Genomic DNA, 17,995 nt, shown 5'->3' on the forward strand with positions numbered 1-17,995 from the left:
TGGTGAGAGTTGTGGTTCAACAACATCTGGAGGGCCAAAGGTTACTCACATCCGTTACAGATGATTGGAAAGAAGTAAGTGGATATATAGCGGCATGCATTAGCAGAATGGAACTTGTCTTTCCACTACAGCTCCCCACCCCTTCAAAATCAGATCCTGATAGTTGTGGAGACCCTTCAAAGATGATTTAGGGGGCCACAGGAGGAGGAGAGGAAATGAAACTGTCGCTGTGCCAGATGAACTCCACTGGTACTGCTTGGGTACAACCCATAGATTTTTAATATATATATACACACACACACAATAAATGCAACTATTGACTATTATATAACCACCAGTTAGACAATATCTCTGACAAATTTGTGACAGTTGAAGGATGAAAATGCTTGTGTTGCTCTTCTCTCTCTCCTTTCTGTTTTCATTTGTCATTTATGTCCATTAATAATAGCTGCTGACACTGAGAATAGGTTTAGTAAGAGTAAGCCACACTCAATGGGATATATGTATTGGTAGACATAACATTCCCTCAAACACTTACAAGGAAGTAAGTCCCACTGAATGCAGTTGGATTACTTCCAAGTAAGCATCCATAGGATTGTGCCACTTTTTTATTTTAATGGGCTGTGTTCCAAGCTCCCGAAGGAATCACCTTCCCTACCACTTAGCTATTTATGTGCGCGCTCTCTCTCTATATATATATACGGTATATATATATATTTCCAGTGAACCCAGATTATAAAGCATAGAGCTTTTATTGGCTTTGATGTGGAAGCAGATGACCAAACTCTGTAGCTCCGCTACACGAAATAGACATAATAGTGTCCAGATTTAGCTTGACAGAACTCTGCTTCCTAGCTGCACCCACAAAGATGCTCAAGAGAGATGTATGCAACACAAACAAGCAGCAAGTCACAATTTGTACTAAGTGAACACGAGGGTTAAAAGAAACATGTTGCTGGACGGCCTGCTGCCAAAGACAGAACAAAAAGATCCTGATTCATAAATAGTGGTTTCGAATGTTGCTCAATGACAGCAGTCGTAAAATCGAGGCAGGCTAGAAAGGCAGTATTGCAAAAATCAAAACTGTATTGTATTGCACTAAGACTCATTGGAGAAAACAGGACATAGCCATCCTTCTTGGTCTGCTAGTGCAAGAGCCCTTGCGCTAAGGGATGTCAGAGTTTAAAGGTTGAACAACAAAGGAATCCAATGCCACCTGCACTAGTGGAAGCGTGTTGTGAAACATCTGTAAATGTACTTGTTTCCTCTTGTGCAACAAAATTCTGCCAGCACAACAAGTACCACTACCTGACTTTACCTCAAGAGCGTTGGATGAAGGTACGCTTTTGGTTGAAATTGCTTTTAGGTGTTTTTGATTTGTATGTTTGTGTTATGTACTGAAGTTCTCACCCTGGGCCAGCAGGGGGATACTGTAGATAGTTATGCAAATGAAGGATCGAAAGTGACGTTCAGTGATTGGCTAGTTACAGAAAATGGTTACTGTTGCATTCTAGTGGAGCTCTATATAAGCAGGCTGACTGAGCTCCTCAGTTCAGTTCTGTTCCAGCTTACAAATAAAGAGCTGCTTTGGAAGAATCGCTGTGTCGTCTGATATGTTCGCCCACAACTTAACAGTTTGGCTCTGTTTTAGAATGCTTTTGCTTTGTTTTCGTTTTTAAATTGTAGACCGTTTGCCACCTGGGCTCCTTTGGGGAGGAAAGGCAGGATATACATTCAATAAATAAATAAAATTTAACTTGGCACTACATGAGATGCAACCCAATGGTCTCAGGACATGGGCTTGAAGGAACATGATGCAATTACCCTGCAAAAGCTAAGTACCGGTATGTCTGGGTGTGGTCAGGACCGGAATGCGAGACAGTATGGAACCTTGCCCCTGAAGTATCATGAGGAATTTATCTAAAACAAGGAAAGGAAGTTTGAGCCTCCAGAAATGGAACAATGGAAAGAGCCTTCTTGGTGGCTGCTCCCAGACTTTGGAACTCCCTTCCTGAAAAAGCTAGACTGGCTCACTCTTTCCTGTCCTTGCACCGGCTGCTGAAATAACAGTCTTCGACAGGCATTTGGGTACTGGCTGTTTTTAAGTAGTGCTGTGCTGTTTTTACTATCTTTATTTTAATAGATCTGTTTTTGTATTGTTTTAATTATTGTTTATAAAATTATAGTTAAATATAATTATATAGTTATAGTTAAAAAGTAGCTAAACTATGACCTTTTATATGTTTTTAGCCTTCTGTATTTTACCTGTGTTGTTTTAATTTGTGTAAGCCACTTTAAGTCCCAATCTGGGGGAAAGGCACGATATAAATCAATATGATAAATATAAATGCTTGACCTTGACCTCAGGATCTCTGGTCCTATATACAATTGCCTCAGTAAGACCCTGGACCAGCAAACAGCATACTACAAAATGCACATCATATGAAAACCCAGTTATCCAAACATTCTAGTTATCCAAACACAGTATGCACCCCTAGGAAATATGTGACTATTTGATTATCCATAAGGCAATTTCAAGGAGTCGACATTTATTTCTTTTCTTTTTTCTGCTGGATTTTTTGAGCTGATGTTCTCTTGAATTCTTGTTTTCCTTTTGCCTGCTGGAAGCACATGTCATAAAGGCAGGCTACTTCCTGATAAGCCGCCCACTGACAACACGGAGGAGTCACGTTAGAAAGTGAACCTTTCTGGCATTCATCTGACTTCACATGTTGCTCCCAGTTTCAAAGGCATCTTGCCATCTAACTCTGCCTGGGTACATAGCGTGGCACTGTCAGCAATGAAAACAGCCAGCCAGGTGTGCCAGCCAGAAGCTGAACGAAAAGAGCATTTGAGGTTTTCCCCGCCTAAACCAATATTTACCAGTATGGTAAGTCTGATTTTCTCAAGCAGGCTTTTAGTGGTAAATATTGGTTGGAAATGAAAAAAACCCATAAGCCTTAATTATAAACTGGGATATTAGAGTTACCACTGAGATATTTGAGAGACTAGCCCTTAACAAATCAAGTGGGATTTGAACCACAGAAGGGAGAGGAGCTTGCATTTCAAATTGCATTTCTGGAGAGAGAAGCGGGATAAGTATGAATTTTAGAAGCGTAATATGGATGATATTTTCTTAATTTGCATTTTTGATTAGCCTTAATTGCAATTCATAGGAAAGGTAAGAAGCTATGAAGGGAATTGAAGAACAGCCTGTCACCACTGGATGAGACTCCACTCTGACTTCAGAAATTTCACAACACACTCCAAGTCTTTTTGGCAGACATGGGGATAGTAAATTTGTGTAATTACTTACTCACTCACTCACTCACTTGCACACACACACACACACACACACACACACACACATTCCTGAAATGCTGAATACGCCATCAAAATCCAGGCTTTATCTAGAGTTGGAGGCAGATGAGGAAGACTTAAAAGCCCCTTCCTCCACAACCAGACTGGAAATGTTAACAGGCTAGCGCAAGAGGGACGGGTTAGTCAGTTCCTCCTCCTCCAGTCTGCTGATGGAAGGCAATTCTTTTAGTCCGAATGAAGTAACATGACCTACAAGACTTTCAACAGGCTAGTAAGAAATCCTCAAAGCAAGTAACATCTGTGGGCTCATTCACAAGCCAGGATTAGAGTGATGAACCAGAAAGATACACAATCAAATTCGCAGCCATGAAGCGCACTGGGTGATCCTCACAGGGTTGTTGTGATGATAAATGGAGGAGGGGAATGATGTACTTACTATGCCTTGAGCTCCATGGTGTAAAAATGGAATAGGAATAAAAACAGAGTCAGGAGTTCTCATTTTACTGCATCACATTTCATGATATTAGCCCACTTATTCCAAATATCCTGCAAGATAATTCAGTAGCAACTTCTGGATAATTGTGGAGTTAAACTAAACATGAGGCCTTGTTTCAGTAGGCAACACATGGAAGGAAATATTAAAACAAAAAATAAATTTGGAATCTAGCCCATTTGCTGCAAGAATCTTCCTTATCTAACCATGACTATGCACATCAGTGATGAAGAACCTGTGGCCCTTCAAATCTTGTTGGGACTACAGCTCCCATCAGCCCCTGCCAGCACGGCCAATAGTCAAGGTAATGATGGGAGATGTAGTCCAGCGACAACCTGCCTCACATGGACAAGAGGTTCAAACAACATTACCTCTACAGATTCTACAGTAAACTTCTATGAAATACTGCAATCCAGTCAGCACTGCACATCATCAGGAAGCAACAAAGCTGCTATTCTTGCCACAATTATATTAGGATAATCAATAATGCGAACAAGCTGAGATCTCCACAATGGTTCCAGGGTGATGTTCTTATACAGTGGTACCTCGGGTTACATACACTTCAGGTTACATATGCTTCAGGTTACAGACTCCGCTAACCCAGAAATAGTGCTTCAGGTTAGGAACTTTGCTTCAGGATGAGAACAGAAATCGCGTGGCGGCAGCGCAGCAGCAGTGGGAGGCCCCATTAGCTAAAATGGTGCTTCAGGTTAAGAACAGTTTCAGATTAAGAACGGACCTCCGGAATGAATTAAGTACGTAACTAGAGGTACCACTGTACTCACATATTGTTGTTCCACCAGGCCTTTGGTCAGGGCGCAGCCTGACTCCCTCCACTGGCAACCTGCACAGAATTTTGCTTAACGGTTGCCATTAATTTGATTTTAATTAATTTTTATAATGAAATGTTTTTAGAATGTTGGATTATTTGATTGTTTGATTATTTGATTGTTGTTAGCCGCCCTGAGCCTGGCTTCAGCTGGGGAGGGTGGGATATAAATAAAAATTATTATTATTATTATTATTATATCTCCTTCCCATCTTCCTTTCACACATAGGTGCCAACCCCCTGGGGTCCTGGGCACCCACAGACTTCCCCATGAAGAGGCTGTGCAGGCACCCACAAATTTTGGTGCAAGGGCCATGCACGCTGCATGGCCCCCATGGCCCTGGGCACCCACGGCTGCAGGGCCAAGTTGGCACTCCTGCATACAAAGCTAAACCCTGTATCAGGATGGTTTTTTAGCCCATACCATCTAGAAGACCCTGCTTCAAAGCAGGGCTTAAAATGCTGGGTCATGATATCTCAACATTCAAATGAACACCAGTTCAGTAATTCTGCACTACACATTGCAAGGTGGTTTAAAAAACCTGACCAGATTTGACACAGGTTTTTTTTAAAAAGCACACACAACAATCATGAGATTTAAACTCTTTTATTCTTCTGAAATGTTTCAAGAAGCTTTTTCTGTTCATATGCTTGAGAGTCAAGTCAGAAAACTTTCTAAAAACAGATGGAGTCTACTTCCCCCCCCCCAATCCACCCGCTGCTCTTTCTATCCAAACTACAGTTACATGAAAACAAAAGTCTACCCGCATCTGCTAATGATTTATACTGTAATTCTTAGGTCTCGGAATATATTTGTACTTTGGAGAAGAATGGACTGGGAGGGGGGAGTTATATGCATTTTCTTGCAAAATCTGAGGAGGATACAAAGTCAAAACATTTTTTAAAGACCCACTGATTTCAGTGGGGAGGGGGGGATTGTGCACTCTCAAAACTGCCCTCCCCACCGCCCTTTGAAAAGTGTAGGGCCTTAGATATGATGGGTTTGGCCAAATTGTACCCTGTGCTTTCTCATCTTGTTTTAACTTTGATTTATGCAACACATCCTCACTGTATCTGTAACTGCTAATATTGTTCATTCATGATATTTCTCGCCGGTTTCAATATTGGATTATGGCAACAAGCTCTATGTAAGATTTCCCTTGTACTTGGTTGAGAAAGTGGTGTTTGAGCAGAATGCTGCACAGTTGTTGACAGGAGTCAAGCACACCAAATCCCTGTTCAGAGGTTTACACGGGCTGCCAATTTGTTAGCAGGTCAAATTCAAAGTGTTAGAATTAGTATATAAAGCCCTTAACAGCTTGGGACCAGTTTACCTAAAGGATCACCGCACCCCATATTTGACCACTCAACCACTTTCGTTGGCAGAACTGGCATTTCTAAAAGCACCACATAATGTTCTCTCTGCACTCATAAGGACCCAATATTTAGTGTAGCCAGCTTCTACATTCTGGATCTCTCCACACACACACACGCACACGCCCAATGGTCAATAGGCAGGTGTATTCTCTGCATTCTTTCCAGCACCCAATAAAAACGTTTCCATTTGAGCAACCCTACTCAAGCCATAGGGACACGGGTGATGCTGTGGTCTAAACCACAGAGCCTAGGGCTTGCTGATCAGAAGGTCGGCGGTTCGAATCCCCGCGATGGGGTGAGCTCCCTTTGCTCGGTCCCTGCTCCTGCCCACCTAGCAGTTCAAAAGCACATCAAAGTGCAAGTAGATAAATAGGTACCACTCCAGTGGGAAGGTAAATGGTGTTTCCGTTCACTGCTCTGGTTCGCCAGAAGCAGCTTAGTCATGCTGGCCACATGACCCGGAAGCTGTTTACGGACAAACACCAGCTCCCTCAGCCCACAGAGTGAGATGAGCACCGCAACCCCAGAGTCGTCTGCGACTGGACCTAATGGTCAGGGGTACCTTCACCTTTTACTCAAGACATACAAAGGTTGATGTGGATTTTAATCTGTAATTTTACCTTACAATGTGTACCTTTACTGGTTGATTTTATTCATTTTGCTTTTCCATGAACTTTTTTTTAACGTTGATTAAACAGTTGCTTCTACTTTAAAAGACAGCTGAAGTAGAATAAAGCAATCCCAAAATATTATTAAATATAACTGGGCAGTCAGTTTCAACTAAAATCATTACAAATTACCTCCAGCTTTGTTCAGTCAGATAAGATAATCTCTAGTAAGTATTTAGGGCTTCTGTTAAGATTGTGGAAATTTTAATGATATCATCTAATACTGTTAAGTAGCTCCGGCCAAGGAGGTTACTAAGTTGAAATGTATTTTAAAGTTAGTATTCCAAGCCCAGTTAAAAAGTAGTAATGGCTATCTTAGCTTCATTAATTTAAATGGGTTTACTCAGAGTAGGATTAGAAACTGAATACAGCTCATTGTCTAATCCAGAAAACACAGTCAGTTAACAATGGCTACGTTCTGCCTCACTGCCAGAGACATTATGCCCCTGAATACCTGTTGCTATAAACAGGTGGCAGTTGGGCAGGTGGGCAGTTGTGCTAGGAGGCTTCCCACAGGCGGGTATCTGGTCAGCCACTATGAGAAGAGGACTAGATGGGCCATTGGTTCATTTTATGTTCTCAATTCTAACCTGCCAATGAACGTGCCCAAACACAGGCTCATCTTCTCTGGGAGGACTAACAACAGACTAGCCTTAAAAGGGGACAGGAGGTTACAATAGACCTGGGAGTCAAGCCTGTTGCTTGTCCTCAACATTATCTCTAGTGTCCACCTATACCATGAAATAAAGAGGCACAGAGTGCCTACTGACACTGCTTCCATGAGGCCACTCAATCCCAGGATCTCCAGACACAAGCAACCAGCAATGGCATAGCTTGGATAGCTCAATTGGCTAGAACGTGGTGCTGATAACACCACAGTTGCAGGTTCCATGCCCGTAAGAGACAGTTTTATATTCCTGCACTGCAGGGCGTAGGACTAGATGATTCCAAGGATTGCTTCCAACTCTATGGTCCTTTCTAAGGCGACTAGGCAAGGATATGGAACCTGCAACACTGCAGCCCACATCAGCCCTGGGTAGTCTGTCAAATGGTTAGGGATGAGGTGAGTTGTAGTCAGGTAACATCTGTTGGGCCACAGGGTTCACCATCCCTATCATGTGTGTGTGTGTTTCTGTTTTACAATTTAGAACGTTCATTTAACCAACCTTAAAATATCAATGACTTCCCTTCTTCTCTTTCCATGGTTTCTTTTGCCTAACAAAAATCCCTGCATATTTTATATAAACCAAGCCATTCAGTATTCCATTATTACATCCATCAAAACTTATTTACACTGTTGAATTTATCTTAATGCTGCCAACATTTTCAAGTGTACACTATTCCCCCCTATATATTCAATAAACATTTTCCTGTCTTCTTTAAACATATGTTCTTCTTGTTCTCTTATTCTATATGTTAGATCCACAAGCTGCGCATATTCCATCAGTTTAAGTTGCCATTCTTCTTTAGTTGGGACCTCGCTCATTTTTCATTTTTGGGCTAACAAAACACAGGCCTTTTCTGACACCTGGGAATTTCCATCTGAATTATCCTCAACAAAAAGGACTCCGGGGTTTTTTGGGGTGAAATGCTTCACCATTCCTATCTTAAGTCTTTCTTCACCAGGACCATGTGCCAATAAGACTTGCTGCTGGAAGCCAAGAGAGCATCTCAGAGTAAGAAGATGTTGATTCTTTGAGGAATGGAGTCAGAAAGAGATATGGCTGCCTCCCCTGTGCTGTTTTGTTACCTGCCCAGGTGAGGTCACGCCCACCTCTGGGCACGTGCAGAGGAAGTCTGTCCCAGCCCAGGAGGAAACAGGAAATTCCGACTGGCTGGTCCAGACATCCCCTTTTTATGTCCACTCTAGGAATGTTGTATTTGACTGCTCTGTGTTCCACATCCCACAATATGGAGCCCAGCATCCCAGGTCTCTAGGTTCAACACTCCAACAACAATGTCATACTGGTTCTATTTCCTTGCTTAATCAATGCAAGTATTCTTAAACTGATCTAAAAGAAACCCACAAAAATAGTACAGGACATACACAAAGGAACAGAAAAGGAGCAAAAATAAGAGACAGGGAAACCTAAAATTACGTTGTAACTGAACCTATTACCTACAATATCAAACCTATTACCTATAATCCTGTCAAGCTCCATTAAAATTAGTGTGCGAAAGGCAGATTTAAATTAATTCAGGCATCCCTGCAAAGCTTACTTCAACCAAGGACCGTAGGATATTTAGCAATTGCCTCTTTGCAAAGTAAACAACTAAAGAATATAACCTTCCTGGCTTTGTTTCCTCTTGCTAATGCTTAAAGGAGGCTTAAACCATTTTTCACATTCACTTAAGGTGGCTTCCTCTTGCCAGAGTTTTGACAACTTTGGAGTCAAAAGGAATGGCAATGGGAAGGCAGCCCAGGGATTCATGCGAAACATCACATCACGGACATACCAAATATTAGCCTGTGCAGCCGTGTAACACTGCAAAACAGTTTGGTAAGTCAAAACCAAAAGATGAGCACAAAACACTGGAAGAATGCAATTCCTGCAGTCATCATAGGCTTATATACAGCGGACACTTGGGTTGCGAATGAGATCCATGCGGGATGCATGTTCGCAACCCACAGTGGCACGTCTGCACACACGCGGGTTGCGATTCGCTGCGCATGCGCAGAGCATGATTTAGAGCTTCTGTACATGCGCGACTGCTGAAACCCGGAAGTAACCCGTTCCGGTACTTCCGGGTTTTGGCGGATCTGTAACCCGAAAAAACACAACCTGAAGTGTCTGTAACCCGAGGTATGACTGTACTATGAAAAGGAGTAAAATGAAGCAGCAGTGGGGGAACCTGTGGCCCTTCAGATGTTGAACTTCCACCAGCTCCGCCCTTCACAATCAAAGCACAGGGATGATGGGAATTGCAATCCAGGGTCACAGGAGCCTGCATAACTCAGTTAGAGCATGGTTAGAGCATGATGCTGATCACGCCAACATTGCAGGTTTGATCCCTCTATGGGACAGCTGCATATTCCTGCATTGCAGGGGGTTGGGCTAGAACAGTCAACGCTAATTGATTTCCATGCACTCTTTGTATGTGCACGCACCACATCACAGCCTCCCCAGCAACAGAAAAATCCAAAATTCACAATTCTGATCAAACTGGAAAGTCTTATGAGGTCACAAGGCTAGTCAAGACTGTATTCTTTAGAAATTTTACATGAAACACACACTGAACATTCTCTCTCTCTCTCTCTCTCTCTCTCACACACACACACACACACACACACAGAGAGAGAGAGAGAGACATTCCTCCCCTCTTCAAAAAGCCATCTCTGCTTTGAGTTAGCTTGTCAAATTTGCAAAACAAACAAACAAACAATTAGCACCCACTGATGCTCTGCAAAATCATACTTCCCTGTTCTGGCACTGCAAATAAAGGAAGTCAACCCCTTCCTCTCTTGCCTCCAAACACAGAACAATGAGGATGCATCCACCAACTGCCACCAATCTAGGTGTTCCGCATGCACGCCACTAACAGCATGTGTCCATTCATACATAAGTCACTCTGAGTTTAATGGGGCCTTATCCCAGTCCAGGCGAGTTTGCATAGGACTGGAACTGTAGAGATTAAGCAAGATAAACAAGAGGGCAAATTAACAGAATGAGGTGCCAAAGCTGCTGGCGGAACAGTTAGCCGTAGCTGACTCTAGCAAGTGAGCCCAGGCACATTCTGAAGGAGAAAGAAGGGATAAAAGAACACCCACCATGGTGGGGCGCTGACACTCACCTGACCTCTGGGTTGGTCACATCACTACAGCTTACCAGGAGGTAGAGGGGGAAGGGAGAGAGTGAGGTTGGCAGGTGCAAAAATACTGTGGAGCCACTCCTGGCACTCTTGCCAGTAGGTTTCCACAGCACAGAAATGCCCGCTCCCTTGCCTGCTACCTCCCAGTATGCAGCAGGTCAGATGAGCAGCATCTGCAACTGACCACCCACCCCAGGATCAGTAGCTATCCCAGTTTGGAAGAAGATTAATTCCCAATGCAAGGGCACAATCCACCTGGATGGAGGAAGGTTTGCACGAGGTCATTCATATGCAGCTGAGGTGCATATTAAAATGACTGTGGAACTGACAAGCTTAGAGCTACTCAAAGGATACAACATATCCCACACAGCCAATACATCTGCACTAAACATTTGTGTCAAGTTGCCCTGCTCCTGTCCCATCTAGATGCAGCGTTCGCGCGTAATGCCAAGCTAAACCATGGTTTAGCACGAAAGTGTTGGCTTCCAGGGAGGCGATCGCAGCCACTTTGCTCTTCCGCAGCTCTTTTCGCTCAGTGCAGTTTGGCAGCTAAGCCAAAACTGTAGTCCTTGTAGTTCTTGGCTTGTGGTTTAGGAGAGAGATTAACCACGATTCCAGGTTGAGGCAACACGCAAAGCTAAACTTGGCTAAGGTGCCATATGCTGTGCTGAGATAAAAGGGCCAGGGAGGAGCAAAGTGGTCATGAGCCAGTATACTCTCGCCATAGTTTGGTCACTGAGTAGCTTGTTGGTAGGTGTGGAGGGAGTTACTTAGGCAAAACCATCTTTCTGAGCTATCATGTCCCCAATTAAGCCAACAGAGCAATTTATAATATCACTGCACCAGTGCATTAAGCATTCACACATACATACCCTGCTCCCCCCTCAAATATATTTGCTGGCAAAGCAGGTATCTGAATTAGGCTGTGTATGTCCATAGGCAAGAGTGGGAAAATGAGTTAATGTTGTGGGGAGCTAAACTCCTGCTTTAAACCAAGAGTTCTCTACGGATTTCAAAAGCAAGGGAAAGTGGCACGACTTAGCAACACACCAGGTGGGCCAGATACCAGTCAACCTCTCCCCACACTATCCACCCAAAAGGTACACCAGGATCTGTTTTCTCCAGCAATCCCCCAACCTTCACAGTCCTTGTGAATAAAGCCCATTCCCTAATCAACACAGGAAACTCCATTATACCAGGTCAGACTATGTAGCCCAATATTTTTTGGCAATGGTTGTCTCTCATGCTGCCGGCTACCTGATCCTTTTGAACTGGACGTTCCAGGGGTTGAACATGGTTCCCTTCTGCCTGCAAAGCACACCCCTGAACTACAGTTCCTTCATTACCGGAATGTAGGGACAACTCTATAACACAACAGTGGGACAGAGAAAGCAAGAACCCGTACCTGCCCAGGGAACTTTAATCATTTCTTGCTAGGTTGTATTTCCAGGGTTCAGCTCAGGAAAACCAACAGAAACCTGTCACATCCAATGGGTTCATTCTAACAAGGAAGTCCAACTTCCACCAGTTCCAGTTTGCATGGCCAATGGTCAAGAATGATGGGAGCTGTAGTACAGCAGTGACCCCTGCTCTAGCCCATGTCAGAAAAAAATAGAAGATGAAGAAGAAGAGGAGGAGGAGGAGTGCTGCCAAGCTCACTTTTGCATTGCATGGGACCATCTAGCACAGAGGAACTCTGCCAAAGGTCTTTCCCACCATGGCTAACATCCTTTGTGGTGAAGCTGCCTGGAACCAAACCCTTCTGGATGCAAAGCATGTGTTCTAATGCAAGGCAAGGAGTGAACCCGGAGCAGCCTAGCAGCAGCCTAGCTGAGGAGCCGCATGCAGAAGAAAGCCCCAGCTTCAAACCCAGTTTTAAGAAGATCGGTGAGCTGGTGGTGGGGCAAGACCTCTGGAGAGTAGCTGCCAGCCAGAGCAGACGGTACCGGGTTAGGCTGGCAAACAATCTGACCCGGGTATCAGGCAACTTCTTCCCCCGTCCCCTTCCCCTCCCTCCCTCCCCGCGCACCGGCCGGGCACCCGTCCCGCGCGTCATTCCAGGCAATTACCCTTTGAGCGCATCGTGCCCCGCGGCGCCTCCCGCCTGCCCTCTCCTCTTGGACCGGCTGGCTCGGCTGTTGGTTTCCTTCGCGGCGGCGGCGACCACGTCCGTTTCCAAACTGCCTTCGGCAGCCCCTCCGCCCGGAGGGGAAGAGCAGGCGACCAGCAGCACAATAAATCCCAGCGTGAACCTCAGCAGCAGCAGCCCGGCCGGCCGCATCTTGCCGGTGGTGGTGGTGGCGACGGCTCCTCTCCTCGTCCTCCAAGCTTTCCACCCGCCCTCCTTGCACTCGGATCGCGCCCGCGCCGCTGCAAGGGGGCTCGCCTGCTGCCTGCCTGCCTGCCTCCTCCGCTCCCGGGGCAGCTCGGCTTCAGCAGAGACTCTCCACTGGCTAGCTTAGGAAAGAGGGAGAGAGAAAAAGGAACCGTTATTAGAAAGAGGCGACAGCATCGCCCCGGCGCCACCGGCAACAGGCTCGCTCCCACAACCGCCACCCTTTTCCTGGCTGTCCCTCTCTGGCCATGCATGCCGCCTCCCGCCGCCTCCCCGCTCCCCCGGGGGAGCGCCGAGCCGGGCGCCCTTCTCCTCAGTTGAGCTCGCCTCGCCGGAGCATCCGAGCAGCTGCCCCCGCGCCAAAAGTTCTCCTCAGGCAGCCAGCGTCTTCCAGGAGGCGCCTGTCACTTGAGGGACACCTCTGGGGAATGTGCTTCAAAGCTGCCCTCTTCCCACCCCCGTTTGGTTTCAAAGAGGAAGCCTCGAAGGTTTGAAGGACCTGCGCCCACGGGAGAGTCTCCTGCTGAGGCTGCTGCTGCTGCCGGCCGAGGTGATGCGAGGAGGGCTGCTCTGCCAGCCGTGGCCGCTGCATCCAGCACTGCTTCTGCCGCCTGCCGTCTCCTTCTTCCTTGCTTGCTCTCCTCCGTCTGCCTTCTCCTCCTTCGCCTCCTTCTCCTCCTCCTCCTTTTCCCCTCCCCTCTTTTTTTTCTCTATTCCCTTCTCTCTCTCCCCCCCCCCAACCTCTTCAAGTATCGTCTGCGCGGCGTCTTTACAGCCCCCCCCCTCCCTCTTTCCTTTCTCGCGAGAGGGAAGTGGGGGGAAATTTAGCCAAAACAAAACCCGGTTGGAAAAAACACACAGGGAGAGAGAGAGAGAGGCGAGTTCCCTCTTCGCGCGCACGACGCGTCTCCTTGCGTTCCTCTCGCCTCACAACTTCCCCCCCCCCCTTCGGTTTCTTTTGCGCGCCTTTTAGCAGAACGCAGCGCAAACCAAAGCGGCGCGAGGGGGGGGGGGGAGAGAGACAGGGGAGGATGTTGGCGCAAGCGCTGCTCTCCCCCCCCCCCCCGACCTCCGGCTTGGCACTGCCGCCTTGCGCTCCTTCAGGGCGGCGCGGGCAAGGACGGGCACCCAAGGGCTTGGCAAAGTCGTCTAGACGGCAGATTAACCTTTCCTGTGATCCCGAAAGGCTGACCCACGAAGCGAAGGGCACCCTGGTGCCAAGAGCTTGTGCCCGCCTGACCGCAGGGAAGCCATGGCAGCAGGATCTAACCCAAACTCTTCACCTCCTCCACTGACGGGCTGAAGGAACCTTATATAACGCCTCATCTGCACTATACATTTAAAGCACTATCATCATGCTACTTTAACACAAACCTTCCCCCACAAAGAATGCTGGGAAGTGTAGTTCATTAAGGGTGCCAAGAGGCGTTAAAAAGGGAAAGGGACCCCTTACCATTAGGTCCAGTCATGGACTTCTCTAGGGTTGCGACGCTCATCTCGCTTTACTGGCAGAGGGCATAGCTGTCAACCTTCCCTTTTTTTGCAGGAAATTCCCTTATTCCAGCGTCGTTTCCCGCTGCTATCCCAGATATCCCGTTGACTGTCCCCGGGACAGGTGAGGCTGCTTATTTTCAAATGTGAAAGTTGACAGCTATGGCAGAGGGAGCCAACGGTTGTGCGCAGACAGTTTTTCCGGGTCATGTGGCCAGCATGACTAAGCCGCTTATGGTAAACCAGAGCAAAGCATGGAAACGCCGTTTACCTTCCCGCTGGAGCGGTACCTATTTATCTACTTGCACTTTGACGTGCTTTCAAACTGCTAGGTTGGCAGGAGCTGGGACCAAGCAACGGGAGCTCACCCCGTCGCAGGGATTCGAACCGCCGACCTTCTGATCGGCAAGCCCTAGGCTCTGTGGTTTAGACCACAGCGCCACCCATGCTGAGAGGCGTTAGGACACCCCCATTCCCCAATTGACCCCTATTGACCAAACTGTGGGAGGCAGTGGAAGACAGGAGTGCCTCGTGTGCTCAGGTTCATGGGGTCATGAAGAGTTGGACACGACTAAAAGGACTAAACAACATTCCCCCCACACAGCTACCATTCTCAGACTAGTTTAGCAGTCCATCCCTTTCCCCGGGACTCTGGGAATTGTAGCTCTGTAAGGAGGACAAGGGTCTTCTCCTGACAGCTATCAGCACCTTTATCAAACTACAGCTCCCAGAATTCTTTGAGGGGGAGATGCTGTGACTGTACAGTGTGGCACTATACTGCTTCAAATGCAGTGTCAGGACAAAGAACACAAGAGTTCATGTCTAAAGTAGTTTAACCTATGGTTACTAGATGTCCCCTTTCGTGGGGACAGTCCCTGGATTTAGAAATCTGTCCCTGGACAAAATCCGTCCCTGGAATGTCCCCGGATTTCATTTAATGTCCCCGGATTTATATTTTAAGTGTTGTAGATAAATTAGTAGGGAATGAATGTTGCACAATTGGTTCAACGGCACAAGACACATCATATGGGGACTTCTGGCAAGGCAAAATGGCGGGCGCCATGGCAGCGAGCAGCTCCTGAAGCCAGCCAGAGCCAACTGCACTACCAGGCTGGCTCTGGGCTGCTGAGACTGCCGCTGCTGCCACCACTGCTGAGGCGGAACCAGGGATGCCACTGACACACACCCACACGACCCAAATTGAGCCGGGTACAAGACCGCCCAGACACCCAGCTGACTGCCCAGTGGCGTTCCGGGACCAGGAAAACCCTGGAGCCAAGTCAAGGAGGAGAGGAGAAGGAGAAGGAAGAGAGAGAAAGAGGAAGGAGAAAAAAGAAGGGAGCCCCAACCTTGCCGCACTGCTGCCACCGCTGAGGAAGAGAGGTAGGAGAGCACCAGGAGGGCAAGGACACGTGGCTGAGCCCAGGCCCGACCGGAGCCTACTCCACAGCAGCTAGCACTCCAAGAGAGCAGGCCGGGGTCCAGAGAAAGGAGGACAGAAGGAGACCACAGAAGAGAAGATATTACTTCTTAATATTTCTTTTTAAATAACCTTTTTATAACTTTTTTTTCTCTTTTCAAAACACAAAAAAAAGTGTCCCCGGATTCCTTGAAAAAAAATCTGGTAACCTTAGTTTAACCCAAATGATTAAAAGTCCTCTGTCACTTCTTTGGCAGGCAAAGTGCGAAAAGGGTAGACTTTTCAAAGGCAGCCTCTTTTAAACCCTGGCAAGTGGTGGGCAGGATAGTTGTTCACTACAACTATATTCTTTGTCTGTTTATTTGCATCCCACTTTCCCTCCAAAAATGATATAGCAAATGAACAATAAGTATAGCAATTGAGGGAGAGGGGGGAATCAAGCCAATTAGAAATAGTGATCTTGGTGTGTATCCAGTATTCTCTGTCTACCAGTATAAGTGCTGTGGTGCTAGCAGACTTGTGGATTTTAATGTTGCAAAACAGAGCAATCGGATGCAACAATTGCACTAGTGGAGACTCATAGTGCAACAGATTGCACACTCTATTGCACAACAGAGTTGCCAGCAAGCTGCTTTTACACAGTGTTCCGCCAGCGCAAAACATTTTGCCCACAAAACAAGCAAGTTGAGCTTACTGCTACATTGGATACAACACAATAACAACAGTGACCACCACCACAAAATCAACCCTTTCATCTTTCACCTTTCCTCCAAGGAGCTACAGGTGAGATACATGGCTCCTTCTGTCCCCTCAACTGTATCTTTACAACAACCCTGAGAGGTAGGTTGGGCCAAGTCATGACCAGTGACTCCAAGTCACCAAGTAAGCTTTAGGCATATGCCTTCATTCTTTAAGCCACTGTGTTTATTTATTTAAAAGGCATACACTGCTTGGCTGTAAAAACAAAACAAAACAAAGTGGTTTACAAGAAAATATAAAACAATAAAATAATCAATAAGAAAAAGTTAACAATAATTTAAATCTTTCAAAAAGTTAAAAGAGGAATAGACTGAAAAGGAAATTAAAACTGACACCAGCTTTCTAAGCATCTGGCTTGTCTAAATAAAAATTGTGCTGCAGAGAGTACAGTGAAGGTGCGTACCTGATTTCAATAGGCAGGGAGCTTCGAAGTGTTGGTGGTGCCACACTAATAGATCAAGTTCTTACAGGGCTAGTTCTGCTGAACAAAAAGGGGTGAGGCGATCTCATAGGTAAACTGGTCCCGAGTTGCTAACGGATTTGCAGTGATACCTCGGGTTACAGACGTTTCAGGTTGCGTTTATTCAGGTTACGGACCTGCTGAAAAAGTACCAGAACAGGTTACTTCCAGGTTTCGGGGGTTGTGCATGCACAGAAGCGCTAAATCGCGCTTTGCGCATGTGCAGAAGCGCCGAATCACAAGCCGCGTGTGCGCAGACGCGCCGATGCGGATTGCGAACGTGCATCCCGCACAGATCACATTCGCAACCCTAGCATCCACTGTACTGTATATGCCAACAGTAATAACACCTTGAACCTGACGCAGTAGCAAATCGGCAGCCAGTACAGATCTCTGAGCACAGGGGTTACAGGCCAACAACACTTCATCCCGTCAGTAATTGCGCTGCAGCACTCTGCACTAACTGCAGCTTCTGGTTACTTAATGTTACTAAATGCGTCCCCCTGGAAAGACTGAAGAAAAGTGAAGGAAGGTCTCCAGGTCACCACCAGTGCCTTCCAAATGCTAGGCCAGGGGTCAGGGGTCAGCAAACTTTTTCAGCAGGGGGCTGGTCCACTGTCCCTTGTGGGGGGGTGTCGGATTATATATTTTTGGGGGGGGGGATGAACGAATTCCTATGCCCCACAAATAACCCAGAGATGCATTTTAAATAAAAGGACACATTCTACTCATGTAAAAATGCACTGATTCTCTGACTGTCTACGGTCCAGATTTAGAAGGCAATTGGGCTGGATCCGGCCCTCGGGACTTAGTTTGCCTACCCATGCGCTAGGCAGTACTAGCCAATTTGACTTTTTAACATAGGGCGCCGCTTAAAATTATTTGTTAGCGCTGCCAATATAAAACCACCATGTTCACCTTTGCTTCTGCTCTCTGCCTCGCAAGGGTCCCATGCATTTAGCCTAATGGTGGAGAAAGAGCTGAGCGACTACTGGGCTTTATTTATTTCAGTTTTTAAATTCCAAAATCAGT

At 46.4% G+C, this 17,995-nt stretch overlaps 1 protein-coding gene across 1 annotated transcript in view; it reads right to left on the minus strand.

Moving 5' to 3' along the window:
* The window catches only part of FBN1 (fibrillin 1), a 209,898-nt gene extending 196,387 nt beyond the window's left edge, over positions 1-13,511 (minus strand). Inside the window, 3 exon segments of the mRNA XM_028705574.2 lie at positions 12,568-12,889; positions 12,892-12,955; positions 13,333-13,511. Of these exon segments, the coding sequence (XP_028561407.2) occupies positions 12,568-12,889; positions 12,892-12,955; positions 13,333-13,425 (479 nt within the window). The 5' untranslated portion in view covers positions 13,426-13,511.
* Between the last annotated feature and the right edge of the window lie 4,484 nt (positions 13,512-17,995).

This window comes from Podarcis muralis, chromosome 14 (assembly GCF_964188315.1).
Source record: "Podarcis muralis chromosome 14, rPodMur119.hap1.1, whole genome shotgun sequence".
NCBI classification, from domain to species: Eukaryota; Metazoa; Chordata; class Lepidosauria; order Squamata; family Lacertidae; genus Podarcis; species Podarcis muralis.